Consider the following 15320-nt stretch of genomic DNA (forward strand, 5'->3'; position numbering starts at 1 on the left):
ATTTTCCACTATCAAGTGACATAATAAGAATACTCTATAAAACACATGCTACACATATGAGATCTATATATATTAACGAAATATTGCAGTTTAATCTCAGATGTTTCATATTTTATAAACTAACCATGTGTTTTTGAACTGGAGCTGGTAGATAAACGCTCTGGGTGGAAGAGTTCCAGTTTATTTACACCTAAAATGTAAATTCACATATAAATAGGTTAAAATTGCACCTAATTGCAGCACATAAGTACTTAGTTATTTCCCAGTGTCATGTCAGTCAGGAGAAATATTCAACTAATAACCCTGAGCTCAGTGTATTAATCTTTTTCTTGTCTTTCGAACAAAGATCCATCTGAGTGTTGGTGCTTTAAGTCTGTGTTAAGAAACAACACTTGTGAGTGGACATCAGAGGAACACCAGACGAGACATTTCACTACAGGAGGATTGTCCAGGATTGCTGTCTTTTCTTATTCATTTGGAGCTGTGGGAGCTGATGGTGCAGAGGCAGGGCCATGTCTGTGGCTCTCACCAGGACCACACAGCTCACGTCTGAAGACACAGACAAGCTTTCAGTGTGTCTCTGTGAATCAGCATGAGACGGTTGACCCTATTCTGCTGCTGGTATAATGTGGCTTTATGAACAGAGATTTAGAAGATTGGTTCCTGTTACTATACTATTGGTAAATGTTATTACCCTACAAGGAAACCCAATATAAAGTACCATTAAATGTTAATCTGACATGCATAAATAAAACAGTGGTGGCTTTATTACAGAAGAGACCCGAGTCATGACTACTCATGTTGTTTGTGGTTGTTATTTTTAAAACTTCAACATGAAAAGCTGCAGTTATAAAACCCATTTGTCAAATCCTCAGCTAGGCCTATATAAGGAGCTAGTGGATTACTCATTTCACACCCCACAAGTGTCTACGATGTGCTGAGGGATCTTGCAGAGAGAGTGCACACAAATGGCCCACAATTGCAGAGTAATAACTAACATGTTGAAAACAGCTGTGTGTGGGTGGTTAGTGGGATCCTTGTGTGTGAAATGTGTCTCTTTTGAAGAAGCTGTTGCACAGATAAAATTTCAAACAAGTGATTTATCCAAAAGACATTTATTAAAAAGTTGAAACTTAGGAAAACCAGATGAGGTAGCCTACCAACAGCAATTTGACATGTATAAATACAAAGTTAAAGACATCCTAAATAAGAAATAACTTACACACAGCTAAAAGGGTTTCTATTGGGACAGCTATCTTCTATACAGCCCAGTTACATCCAACAAGTAAATATTTACATGCATTTACTCCCTTCACTGAAGGCAGGCCTATACAAGGCCAATACACTTCCAAATGAAGACCCTAAAGGTCTGTGACCTCTGCAACATTACATACTTTTACTAGTCATATTTATTAAATACATTTTAGTTTAATTGTAGTTCAGAAATTAATTTACAAACAGCTTCACAGATGCATTTTCATTAAGTTTTTAGAGTTGTCATCTCAGCATTGTCTTTGTCTGAGGCCTATCCCACAAAACACCCTACTGTACCACAACGCAGTCATGATGATCTACTACAGTTTGAAACATGCTACTTGTTTTTTCTACCAGGGTCTACCAGGGTCTCCATACTGACTTGGGGTAAGTTAAAGAGGGCAAGCTCATCAACACATCCTGGCCATCAGACTCCTCTGAGGAAGAAACGTGGCTTTGCTCCGAGTCCGTGTCATCCAGGTCAGAGCAGAGGTCATCGGTGGAGGTGGAGGAGGGGGCTGGAGACACCAGGGCCGTGTGCATGCTCTCGGACAGGGACCAAGTGCTGCTGCTGCTGCTGTCCGGGAGCATCATCGCCCGGGGGCGGTCCTCGTCGTTCAGGGGCATGCTCTCCAGGAGGTGGTTCAACAGCTCCGCGGCTTCCGTAGGGTCAATTCCCGGGCAGCTGGACACGAAAGTATGCACGTCATGCATACACTGGATGTAGCCTGCCGCGAACCGCTCACAGGCCTCCCGGTTCACAGCGTCCACCTCTGTGGGGAGGGACAAAAACAAAAAGCAGGACAACCGTTACTGAGCAAGTAACGAATCTCTGAAACGTGAACTAACGGTCAAACCGTTCCAAACAGCCGGTTCTCTCTCCTGATTGGCTGAGCCGCAGTGGAAGATGCACACGTGCACCTGACTGTGCCCGAATTGAAATATTAATACGCCGACCGTTGTAAACTAGTCTGTTTTAGTTTTAAAACTATATTGTTCGGCGTAACAAGAGTGACATGTAAATAGTTTGCTTCTCTAAACTATAACGGTTCAGTTTTTTGGTTGGTAAAAAAAAAAAAAAAAGAAAGAAGAAAGAAAAGAGATGAATGAACCCTAATGTTAATATAGTTTGATTTATACCTTGAGCTCGATTCTTCAGGATGCTTTCCACTCGTTTCACTGTCATCTCCAGCACCTCAGCATTCTCCATCTTTGATTGTAACTGCACCAGGAGACAAAAAAAAAGAGTAAGCAACAAACGTTAGCATCACAAACTAGCAGCTAAATTAGCACCCACCACCAACCCAGTTCTAGTCTTGTCACTTATAACGGGGGAAATACCACATAAAGCCTACATTAAGTATTCATATTGTCTTACGTCTGCGTCCGCGATGAGAACTCGGAGTTCTTGTAAACTTTCATTGATGCGAGCTCTTCTTTTTTTCTCGACCAGAGGTTTCCTCATCTGCCAAAACAGTAAGGACGATGGAGTACACTTTCTCAGTCTGCTGCCAAGTTAAAACAGAAACGTTAACATTAATATTACTGTTGTTATTACTGTCATACAGGCCCCTTACCTTTCTGTCAGACTTGACCTCGCTGCAGTCATCACCTCTGTCAATTCCGTTTGTGTTGTTACGGATGGGGGCCATGTTGTTGAGGGTTTAACCCAGGCGCTGCCAGAAGCCCTCTGGACTGGAGGTCGGTTGGTATTAATCCCAGGAGCCGTTACAGCTCGTCAATGGGGGGACAGATGGCCGGGCGACTCCAGCGGCCAACAAAAAGCTTGTAGTGGAGAGGTTGGGCTCGTCAGTGCAGCTCTGAGGGGGCGCGTACTTGGTATATACGACGGTTCATTTACATGTGAATAGGTGAACTAGGTACGAGAGCAACATCCACCGGGGGCGCGCAACGCTCGTCCCCGCTAACCACCAATGGAGAGCCTGTCTAACCATGCAGATGAAGTCATATTATGTGAAGAAAAATGAAATGTGATCCAACGACTGTCAACAACGTCTATACATAGGCTACAGCCGATGTGAAATAATTTAAACGGTGGATACAATCAGACATTGATTTTGGGATGACAAAGATCTTATAGTCTGAAGCCCAAATGTAGCTTATTATTGTAAGGAATCAGCAATGTACATGTTAATGTTCACATCCCTAAGCACTGCCATTTAATGAGTGCTCACTACTGTGGGCCATATATCTGCCAATTCTCACATTGAATCATTAGGTAGATAGGCCAATTTCATGCGTGATTGTGGTCCATCAATCCACCCATGAGGAGTAGACTAATGCTCCACTTGTTTAAAAGCTGAATTGGAAAAGATGAGCCAGTTCTCAAGTACACCACTCTCATGCGTAAAGTGTGTAAAGAGCCAAAATCCTGTAGGAATGAACAAGCAGTGGGAAACAGTACTGGGTTTATTGCAGTGGAAACCAGAAGAGGCCATCCCTGTATTTAGAGAGCTTCATAACACATTTACACCGCCCTTTCTAACGAATTCACAAGTGGCGCTGGTGTTTTTTATTGCTGTGTCATCAACTCTTATGTTATCCAAATTCATCGCACTTTGTGGCTTATGTCTGTAGTTAGTCATTTGGAAATGCTGTCATGACTGTTCACATATGGTGACAAGAGTTGTGTAGGTCAGTGCAAATTTGTATGTGTTATGTCATTTGCATAAATTGGAGGGGGGGGGGGTATGTATGTACATGTACCGGTAGTTAGATTTGCAGTGGTTTCCACTGTTACTTTTATACATTTTTAGTACACTGCTGATGGATGTTAGGTGATGAAGGTGTCTGCAAAGTTTTACTTTGTTATTTAGTTACAAAAAATAACAATTAGTCTATGTCTGACTACTTTAAATCTTTGTCATTGCCAAAGTCATTGATGCCCTTTGTGAAAACACCTAGTGACCTATTTATTAAATATAAGTCAATTTATAGGTTAATATTACACAAAATACTAGCATTTCATTTTATTACATTTTACTGTCAAATTAAGGCCCACATAATTCATAGTACTGTACAATGTGTATTACACGCCTTAATGGGCCCATAAAAAGAGCCCATTATAAGTACTATCACAAGTATCAGTTGTTGTGACCTAGTAATATTAACTTTATTGCTGTAGTAGCTGACTGAGAGTTTGAGACATCCCTACATTTCCGGATGATAGTGTTGTGAACATGGTTGGGAAAAGGGGATGCAGCTTTAAATAAAATACGGAAAGCACTACCATATCTGGCACTTGCCTTCACAATAAGGGCATAACATATTTTAATATAAACAAAACGGGAGATAAAATGAGAATTTTCCATCCTAGATAGGCTGAAACATTAAAGTGTCTTTATATGTTTGCCAAAAAAACCCACAAGCCTTGTATTTTATGGTAGATTTAAGCCTTTTAGCCGGACTCGGACTTATTTTGACAGCGGCGAGGCGGCTTTTCCTTCAGACCCACACAGTGCTTGTTCGTCAGAGAAGACGCTCTTCTGAGGTCACCGAGCCCCGGGGGCGACACTGGTTCGCTGCTATATAATCTTCCCGGCACAGTGGATGAAACCAGCGCACTGAACCAGAAACGAGACAAAGCAAATATACACTCAACAATCAAACATGGTGAAGATCACTTTCCAGTCAGTCTCGGTGCAGAAGCCTGGAAAAGAGAGCGATGAAGACAAGATCATTATTCCCCAGGCTCACGTGAGTTTGCACTTTTGTCTTTATTTATTGTTATGGTATTTCTCTTGTGTGTTAGTGCAGTAGTTATTACTGCTTTTGCACATGGCTGTAGCTAAACTGTTTATTCTTACCTGATGCTTGTTTGTTTTCCCTGTTCATTCACCATCACTTTATGTAATATACTTTAATACTAGTGGCACTAAGTCCTTTTTAATTATGCTTAAACCCTGATATATAAACAACAATTTAAATATCTGTGTGACAGAATAGGTTACCATCCTTTACACAAGATGCTGCACTCTATCATGATGGTTTTTGCTGGTGCAGCTATGACAGGGCATTATTTCTCAGAAGAAGAAACAATCTGATTGTGCAGCAAGGTTATAATAACGAGGGGTTAGGTCTAATATTGCAGACTATCCCTGCCCAGCCTGGGGATGTTGACATTACGTCACCTTGTTTGGCCACTGTGAGGACACACTGCAGATGCCTGTCCACTGTGTGCCCTCAGCTGTATGTCACAATCCCTACAAGTGCTTCATTAATTATCCATATAGACTTAAAAAAAAAAAAAAAATTCTTTAAGCAACCTAAGAAACCAGCATCCGTTTTTTGCTACAATGAGAAAACAACAGACTTGTCAGATGCGGTCACTGCAGCAGTCTCTGACGTCACTTAGTGTTATACCTAGTGAGTCCTGCAGGTAGCGCCTGAGAGGCGAGAGCCCATGGGAAAGTGAGTGGTAATCCAGGATTACTGTAGTGTGTATAAACAGTGGATAATTGGTCTAAAACGCATCGTAGGCTTTTTCTTCTTCTACCAAATTGGCATTTATGAAAGTCAAAATGACCAAAAATATGGACAAATACTGAAGTTTAATACCTGAAGTTTAATGACAACTGGTACCCATAGATAGATAGATAGATAGATAGATAGATAGGTAGATAGGTAGATAGGTAGATAGATAGATAGATAGGTAGATAGGTAGATAAAGTCTGTCCTGATTAGCCTCACCTGAATTAACGATTCATCAAGTCAGGTTTGTAACAGTATGGCCCCCCTTTCTTAGCCTCTTTTCTGGACTACCTCCCAGGAGTTGTACATAATTAGATTTCCGGCACATAATGAATGTACGCCTGTCTAATCCTCATCCTCTTCTTTTTTTCCTACGCTCTGTACACATTGAATTACAGTCAATGACGCATCCATCACTTCAGCAAACAGCATTTTTTCACCTGTCTGTTACGTCAACATAAGTACAACACATGATAAAGGCTGTGTGGTATCTGATTGGCTGCAACGGCTAGAAAGGCGTCATTGCCAATGTGTGTAGATCTATTAATATTTCCGCCTCTGCTGAGGGACTCCTGCTCCACGTAGTTGTTCTCATTTTGACTCCCACTTAGGGAGCTAGAGAGCTAACTGCAAATAAGGAGTGTGGAAGTAGGCCTCCAAGAATAGACCCAGACAGCCACGTGCCAGCATCTTCGTCAGAGCCTGGCACAATCTGCTCTCCCTGCTTCCGCTCTCCATGGCAACAGTAGTAGGGAGAGGCAGCAGATTGACTGAGAGACTGTGGGTGGGCATCTGGCATGTCTCATTTCAGACCATCCTACGTCTACCAGATCTCCTCACTTGACTAACGACTTGGCAACTGCCTCCTGTCAGAATTAACTCTGTTACAATTTGGACTTTGCACAGGAAAGAGTGGCAGTACGCAAAGGACAAGATGTCCTCTGATGCTGACATCACAAAACTGTCCTTTGCATCATTTTACACAGATTTTGTATTATTAGAAAGTTATACACCACAGCCTCCTGGCTAACGAGCTCACTTTACCTATTTGTCCTTGATCTCTTTTCTAACCACACGTTTTTCTCTCTTTACAGGGACAGCCAGTTCTTGTCAGGCCCAAGAAGCCTTTTCCAACTGGCCTGTGCTGCCTCATCTTTGGCCTGGTGGTTTTCCTGTCAGGACTGGTGCTGGCCTCCGTCTACGTCTATCGCTACTACTTTATACCTCAAGTCAGTTCACTCTACTATCTCTTACTTTACCAGCAGCACTGAATACAAAAAGGCATTTACATGTGCTAACTCAGCTCTGTTGCGTTCATTTAGCAGATCCCAGAAGACAGCTTGTTCCATTGCCGTGTTGTCTATGAGGACTCTGTCTACGCTCCTCTGAGGGGGCGGCAAGAACTTGAGGAGAATGTCGGCATCTACCTTGATGACAACTATGAACAGATCAGCGTGCCTGTGCCACACTTCGGCGGCAGCGACCCTGCTGATATCATCCACGACTTCCAGAGGGTAGGTTCAGAAATCTGTATGTTCACTCTCTTTACATTTTCCTGTTAAAGTGTTTAAGTTGGATTTAATCATTACATTAATTTTATTCCAGGGGCTCACAGCTTATCATGACATCGCTCTGGACAAGTGCTACATCACTGAGCTAAACACAACCTTGGTGATGCCTCCTCGTAACCTGTGGGAGCTGCTTGTCAATGTCAAGGTGAGGCACTCTCTGACCACACTGTCTATGTCACTGAGGAAAATCATTGTTAAAGACAAACGGCTGTCTGAGAGAGAGTGAAGGACAGTGTGTTCCCATCTTCCTGCCTGCACTGTTCCTCCCACAGACAAACCAACTGAGTGATTCATGTGTGTCTCTTTGCCACAGAGAGGGACGTACCTTCCTCAGACGTACATCATCCAGGAGGAAATGGTGGTGACGGGGAGGGTGAGGAACATGAGGCAGCTCGGCCCATTCATTCACAGGCTATGCTATGGCAAAGAAACCTACCGCCTCAGACGCCGTAACCAGCACAGACGTGAGTAAACATTCATTTCCTCAACAAAATTTACTCTGGTGATGGATGATGCTGAATAATGAGCGATGAGTTGCTGGGTTACTTCCGCTAATTTATCATCCACTTTCACACCAACACGTGTGAGGTGTGAAATTATGAGACATGTGCTTGATTACTGTGATCTCTCTGTACCTGATAAGAAAAGTATTTCTGCAATGAATGACAGGGACACAGGGATTCAGTCTTAAGACTGAATCATCATGCAGTAAAAAAAATACTACCAGATCCAAAATGGTTTTTTTTTTACAGTGTGAAATCCTCATCTAATAGCCTAGCAGCCTGATTTTGATGTCAGTGTGTGTGTGTGCGTGTGGGCACAGCTCAGGAACTTCCTGCTATATGACTCACTTGTAGTGCCGTGGACACATCCACACGCTGTGGAGGTGGCAGTGATGCGCATGAGTGATATCTCTTTCATTGGTGCCTTTGATTGGCATGAGGGCTTTAGAAATGATGCAACAAACTTCCCCTTTGTACATATATGGATGTGATTGGAGGGAAACACGTCTGCTGATTCAAAATGGACAAAGGAAGGCACAAGACCAGTAGCTGTACAGGCAATCAGAAAACTGCAAACCTCGTCTTTCAGTTCTGAATAAATAATTGAAACGTGTCTTCTCTTCCAGGTATTGAGAGGCGTGAAACAAAGAAGTGCCACAGCATTCGTCATTTCGAGAACACTTTTGTGGTTGAGACTGTCATCTGCGACAGGGTCTAAATCTGAGGTGGAAATCACAGCCATTCAACACTGAAGCCAATTTCAAAGCATACCTCTTGAATTATTTAGGCTTTTAACTGCACTTTAAAAGCAAGTATTTGTCCAACTGTTTCAGTTTCACTTTTGATGTTTTTTCTTTTTTGTCTCTAACTGTAATATTCTATTATTGTTTATGTATATTGTCAATATGTTTATTTTGTATATTTGGGTGATGTTTAAAATGTGTATGGATATATCTGTAGCTTGTCATGTTGTGCAAAAGAAGTTAATGTCAATGTGTGTCAGTTTGTAGTGTTCCTCACAGAACTTTATTTAATTTTTTTTTTAGACCTGTCCTTGTTATTTAGTAACCCAGTGGACTGTGGGTAATGGTAAGGATACTTGGAAGCTGCTTGCACTGTGTGCACTTGGGTGATTATTTGTTTCTTGGTTGTATTTTTTATTTAATTCTTTTGTCAGAAGGTCAGAAAATGGCAAAACATACCTCATGTAGTTTAGATGTTTCTTTCTGTTTTTTATCATTAATGAATGGTGTATATAAATTTGATTGTTCCTAAGCAATATATACTGTAAATTAATTTCATATTGTTACATGCATAGATTTTTATCTGAAATTGATTTGTTTTGTGAATGATCATTTCTTTCTGGTTTGTCATTTTTTTCCTTTGGTATCACACTTTCCTACTCCTTGGATATAAATGGCTTTAGACTGTAATTAGTAGCAGTGCTTTAGAGGGACAAAAGGTACCAAAGTCTGCAGTAAGCAATCATATGCTTAGTGTTAAGGGTATATGAAATATTTAGAAAGAATGCTTTATAGTCTAGATCACTTACTGTAGATGATATCAAAGGCTAAAACTCTTCCTCCTCTTCACTTCAATTTGTCTTTTGTCTTAAGTTCTTGTCAGTTCCCAATCCTTCCTATCTTGCCATCATTATCTCTACAATGTTGATTTGTCCCAACTTAAGAGAAAAAATTGGGGGGGTCTTTCTAATGTGCATCATGGAGCAAATCAGTCTCATTTGTGAGAGACCTGTGAAATGTGCTCATATTTCATTGTCTTGAATACCTTATTTAGCTGTACAGTCAATTTTCTTGTAATTTCTTGCTGCTTTAAGAATAAATGATCAAACTTTATTTTTGTCTTTTATATGCTAACTGAAAAGAGTCACTACATCATAAATATGCAAATTACGGGCAAGATTAACTGGAAAAAAAAATACACCAAATAAATTCGGTTGAAAGGGAGCTAGGCTCTAGAAAGGGAAACAAAGATTTTATTTTTACTGTGCAAACTTCCTCACAGCTTGTACAGACATAATGAAAGTGGAACATGCAGTTATGTGTATGTGTCTCGGGATCACGCTATATAAGTAGTAAAATTATTTCCGTTCTTATATTAAACGTCGTATTGATCTATGAGTATTGCATCAACCCACTCATAAAGACGTCAGAAATGTAAGCAGTTTTAGAATAGATACATTGTAATCAGTTTATTAAAGCTTTATTATATAAAAAAAATATACAAGCCAAGGCTACATTGTCCTCCTGACAGGGGATTTGTTCTGATAAATATTAATTTTACATTTATAATTCATCATTGCGAGCGCTGTTGTCTAGGTTGTGTTTGTGGCATGGAAGAAGAGAAAATTTGCCTTACAAGCAAACTGCAAGTTACTTTTAAAGTTCCACAATGTCACAAAAACAAATCATATCACAATGACAGAAACCGAAATGAACAGAACAGAAAAAAGATTAAACAGAAAAAAAAACTGAAACTCAACAAAGAGAACTAGTGCTAAAATTAAAGTATCAAGAGAAATTATCCAAGTAAACCAAAAAATGAGAGTGTCATGTCTGGTCATAGCTTTTCACAAATTAAAGTATGTCATGAAACAGCAATAATGTAGCAGTAAACTTCCTGATCAGCCCACTAACCTTTCACTTAATAATTGTAACCTTTCTGCTTGTAGCAAGCATCTTTGATGTCACCTTTACTGCGCCTACAAAGTGACTGTTCAACATCAGCAAGATTTAGCTGAGGCCGTCTTAATGTGGGGTTTAGCCCTGACTGCACTCTCATAAATTATGTCCCCTGTAACATAATAATATCAAAATAGTCCCATGAAGAGTTTTGTATAACTTAAGTTAGGCTGACTGCCATTTACAGTGAGCCTTTTAATAAATCCACATGAAACTATTGCACATGTAGGAAGCTACATCATCATCATAATAAAAAAGGACAAACAAATCAAAAGCACATATAAAAATTACATTTACGTATTTCATGACCAACAGCATGTTATCATGAAAGCAAGGAAGTTATAACGTAACGTAACGTAACAAAACACACAGTCAGTTTCGATTGATACAACTTTTAGCAGACTACTCTATTAAGACTACATATTAAATGTAACCATACTTGATATCTTTTTATGTATTAAAAAAAGTCATGGATACATTTAAAATCTATACAAGTGTTAAAGTCTCTCTCACTATGCTGCAGTCCTTTTTTTTTATAATGATTTACAGGACAGGTCCATGAATGTAACTTCAAGTCTAATGAGAGTTTATATTTCAATGAAACTGAATCTGAAATTACTTTCTTCAGTTTTAACTATTTACTTATTTTTTTGTTGACCTATTATATAAATCTGCATCTTATGAAAAACACTATACAACCTATCGTATGTTAATTAGTTGCATCTTATGAGGGGGTTCATAAAGTACTAAAAGTATCCCCTGAATCAAACAGGTCTAAAATGTATTGGTCCTGATCTTAAATGCAAACCTTGCCTGTTAATCTTGCCTGAGATCTTCAGTAAAGGTGGATGCTCCATGACAGCCTAGTTTTAAGATGAATTGTAACCCATGTTACCTGCTCATTGTCACTGAGGACAACTCGAGAATATATTCTCACAAACCTATCCCTTAAACTTTTCTAGAAACATGTTATGGTGGGTTTGGTTTGTGTATTTAATTTTTTCTGCCTACATTTAGGCATTAGGGCTCTTTGAGGTTACAGAGAGGACCACTAGCTTCCTGTTACCGGGCAAAAACATTTGAGCTATCTTTCCGCACTGAAGGTAATTGCAATTGCACTCTGACCTGCTCCACTGCCTACTATAATAGTGCATGCCACTCTTGCTAATGGAAACAATACCAGCTCTTGTTTAAGTGCATCGCTCTAAAACCCAGGAAGTCCGTTCTTTACACAATCAGCACTTCTCTGAGGGCAGATTACTGTACATTTAAACTCGACATTGTCTCATGTTCAGACCTCTGAGGTGCTGAAAGTGGCTCTTCTTTGGCTGGTCATTGACATCCTGAAGGTGTTTTTGGTGCTCCTCACCTCATGGGCAATGAAGTAGTAACATAGAGCGTCCAGACAGCAGGTGATGTTGGACAGACACAACGCCACCTGTATGAAGAGGCTGATCCTGGTCTTGGCGCTGCAGTCCTGAATCACATTTTGATGCACCTAGGATTATGTAAAGAGTTAGGGTGGAATTCGTCTACGTGTATGCAAAGAATATTTTATCACTCTCATAGTTATACCACAAGTATCTCCCTTATTAAACCATGCATTGCTATAAAAGTAGTCTGCTTGATTCTGTATGCAAAATAAGAGAGGAGACATTTGGATTCAACAGTGATTTGGCACAAAACTGGCAAATGCTGATCAATTTAAGAACAAAAAACAAAAATTTATGCTAAATTGAATTTTGGGGGGTCAGGGCGTGGTCTTTTTTTTTTTTTTTTTTAAATAGTCAGATTTGTAAACATTGCATTTTTTTCAATGGATATATTGTATTTTGGAATGAAACCCTATACATTTGTTGAGCCAATAATGAGAGGTCCTTGAAGCAAAGACCGAAATCTATAATAAACTGGACAAAACCCGCATCTGCATCTGTCAAGAACATCTACTAAATAGGCTAACCCTTGAGGTGAGATTATCTTTGCCACATTTGATTGTTATCTTCTCATAACTGCTTCACTGTCCTCACTTTAGAATTCAGTTTAAATAAAATGAACTTTGTCTCACCAGGAACTGCAGAAAGATGGCGATGTGGCTCGGGGTGAAAGGCACCAGGAAGGCACTCAAACTGCTGTAGATGATTTTCACGCAGGCCTTGCTCTTGGGGCTGTTCTGCCCAGATTTCTTAAGTGCCCAGATGGTCCAAACAGAGCAGTAAACCACCACCAGTGCAGGAACCAGGAACCCAAACACCTGCAGACAGATGATAATTGGCGGGCTCCAGCCATTCTTTGAAAACCTGTGGAAACAGTGGAATTCTTCCTCCTCATCACCTCTGAAGCGGTGGATATTTGGAGAGAGCACCCCCAGCACCAGCGACCACACCGTCACACAAGTCCCCAGGGCCACTTTACGTGATCGCAGCACTTTGGCTTTGTAAGGATGACAGATGGCCACCCATCGGTCCACAGCAATACACATGATGGTGTAGATGCTGCCATATATTCCAACAAAATATAGGCTTTCCAATCCTGAACAGAGAGGTTGGAGGTAGGAGGGCCAGAGCCGGTTAGTCGCATGCATTTTAAAGGGAAGAGGGAAGAGGAGAAGCAGGTCCATCAGAGCCAGACTGGTCATGTAGATGGTTGATTCAGTCCATTTTCGCAAAAAGACGCAAAACACCAACAATGCCATAACATTCAGAATCAGACCAAAGACAAAAATGGGTATGTAAATGACCAGCTCCAGGGACTTCATCAGGCTGTCCACCTCTTCAAAAGAACAGTTGATTTTAGTTTCCATGGTGTCACTGGAGGAATAAAAGTTATGTTTGATTTTTACTCAACAGCTCTGCCAGAATTTCAAAGCCATATTTAAGTTGAGAAAATGTCTGTGAATCTTAATTTCCTGTTGTTATTCTTTGTTCCCACACTGAAACATGCCACTGTACCAAGCCACTTGAAACCTCAAAGTTGAGTGGGCTGAACTTGTTTTTTGTGTTCCTGGTTTCTGGTGTACAGACCAAAATAAGACTACATTAAGTGTATACAGTAAGTTAAATTATTTTATGCTCAGTGTATTTTAAAATGAGAAGTAATGCCCTAATTTGAAAGGACCCGTCAGATAAACATCTTAAACCACATTGAGGATCTGCATATTTGACTCACTGTTGTCAATGCACCTGTCTATGATTTAAGATAATAAAAAGTTTCATAATGATCTGAATGTTTAGTGATTTAAATACATCCAAATGCAATGAGTTACTCTGCAATAGTCACTGGGGGTAAATGTAAAAATAAATATAATAAATTATAACTAAAATATAACTACTCTAATTCATAAAAAAATAAACACACTGCATACACAATGCAAACATTTCCAGTTGGTTATAAAGACACATTAGAGAGATCAAGAACAAGGCCCCTTCAGTTCAATCGCCTATTTCTTGTTGCACGCTTGTCAACGTCTGTCTTGTCTCGTAGCTAAGCTGCTTGATAAAATATCTACTTTCAGGTTCACTTCCTTATATAGATTTAAATGCAACACTAACGTCTAAAAAGTTTAATATTTGGTATTTATAAGCAGAAAATGTGAAATGGCAGTTGTGTCATTACCTCATGGATCTCCTCACTGAATGTTTCAGTCTGTCTGCCAGACTGTATATGTGCCAGACAGTTCTGCTTTTTACTACCTTTGTTGTTTCATCACCACTTCCTGAGTCATGCCACTTACGTACCATGCATTGAGTGTGTGTTGGTATTATGCACATGAGTGTGTGTTCTGTGTTGGTATTACTGTAGTTTAAAAGTAGAGGTTAACCTATTCAGCCAGTGTAATCTTTTCATTTGTTTTCACATTTGTCATCACTGCACTCTGCCATACTTGTAGATTTCATTTGTATATGTAAAGATCAGAAAAAAGTGTATAAAAGTGATAAATACGGTGGTTGTGTTTCAGATTCAGAGACGTTTCACAGCATTAAAAATACAAAGACAAGAATTACTGGATAAAAAGCTAAGGGTTAGATTACTACAGTGATTACAGCTCATTCTGAGCAGGACTTTGACGTCTGAGCCAAATTTCATGGCTTTTGGTTGGTTCTAAGAAAAACCATGGATGTCATCTTGTGTTTCAGTCCAGACCAAGGTGGTCAACCAAATGATTGACCAAATGACCAATATGGTGCCATGTTGCTAGCCTGGTAAAAACAGAAAACAGCTTAGCAGACAGACTAAAGAGTCACAAGCACTGTTGGCCAACACAGCAGTATTTCTGTAAAACTGTGGTTTCCTCCAGCGGGAAATTGAAGTCACGTAGATTTGAGCATGTGAATGTGAGTGTTCACTAAATTATTTACCTAATAAAAAAAGAGACATATTTCTAGATGTTGAATTTTTACTTCCTAGTTTTTAATATCAAATACTTTCCCTTTCTTTTTATCAGATTAGAAATCAGCAGTAATTGCTGATATGTACCCAGTGTTGCGATTCACTAGTCCCTGAAAGATAGCTTTCAAATATGCGAGAGACTGCAGAGAGAGATTTAGGCTGTGATTGTGACTGGGGTTTTCCTGGTTTCAAGTGCTGAGATGACTTAACTGTATTCAAGTGTGGGAAGATTGTTCTTCTAGCCTTTCAACAGATGTGAATTACATGACTTTTTGATATTGATGTTTGTAGTGGACAATTTGAATTGACCCTCTTGTCAAAAGTGGCATGTTTTAAACTGGAGTAAACAGAAGTGTATGTTTAGAGCACAACAATATAATGCTACTTTCATTTTTGGGTTATCGTGCAAATGC

The 15320-nt window shown here is 39.8% G+C and overlaps 3 protein-coding genes across 3 annotated transcripts; 1 reads left to right on the top strand and 2 right to left on the bottom strand.

The window, feature by feature from the left end:
- Positions 1-1236: 1236 nt before the first annotated feature.
- Positions 1237-3097, bottom strand: hes6 (hes family bHLH transcription factor 6). The gene is made up of 4 exons (XM_083991947.1): positions 2832-3097; positions 2633-2719; positions 2395-2476; positions 1237-2027 (listed from the first exon to the last, which is right to left on the bottom strand). The coding sequence occupies exons 1-4, from the start codon at positions 2904-2906 to the stop codon at positions 1615-1617; spliced, it is 657 nt and encodes a 218-aa protein (XP_083848073.1). The 5' UTR covers positions 2907-3097; the 3' UTR covers positions 1237-1614.
- Positions 3098-4655: 1558 nt separating this feature from the next.
- Positions 4656-9208, top strand: itm2cb (integral membrane protein 2Cb). Its single transcript, XM_083991946.1, has 6 exons — positions 4656-4971; positions 6840-6974; positions 7068-7259; positions 7351-7461; positions 7630-7780; positions 8446-9208. The coding sequence occupies exons 1-6, from the start codon at positions 4885-4887 to the stop codon at positions 8535-8537; spliced, it is 768 nt and encodes a 255-aa protein (XP_083848072.1). The 5' UTR covers positions 4656-4884; the 3' UTR covers positions 8538-9208.
- Positions 9209-11812: 2604 nt separating this feature from the next.
- On the bottom strand, positions 11813-13276 carry LOC311001001 (G-protein coupled receptor 55; the record flags this gene model as incomplete). Its single annotated transcript, XM_083991945.1, has 2 exons — positions 11813-12019; positions 12587-13276. 2 exons carry the CDS (start codon positions 13274-13276, stop codon positions 11813-11815), a joined length of 897 nt encoding a protein of 298 aa, XP_083848071.1.
- Between the last annotated feature and the right edge of the window lie 2044 nt (positions 13277-15320).

Source organism: Trachurus trachurus, assembly GCF_905171665.1.
Source record: "Trachurus trachurus genome assembly, chromosome: 17".
In the NCBI taxonomy this organism is placed as follows: Eukaryota; Metazoa; Chordata; class Actinopteri; order Carangiformes; family Carangidae; genus Trachurus; species Trachurus trachurus.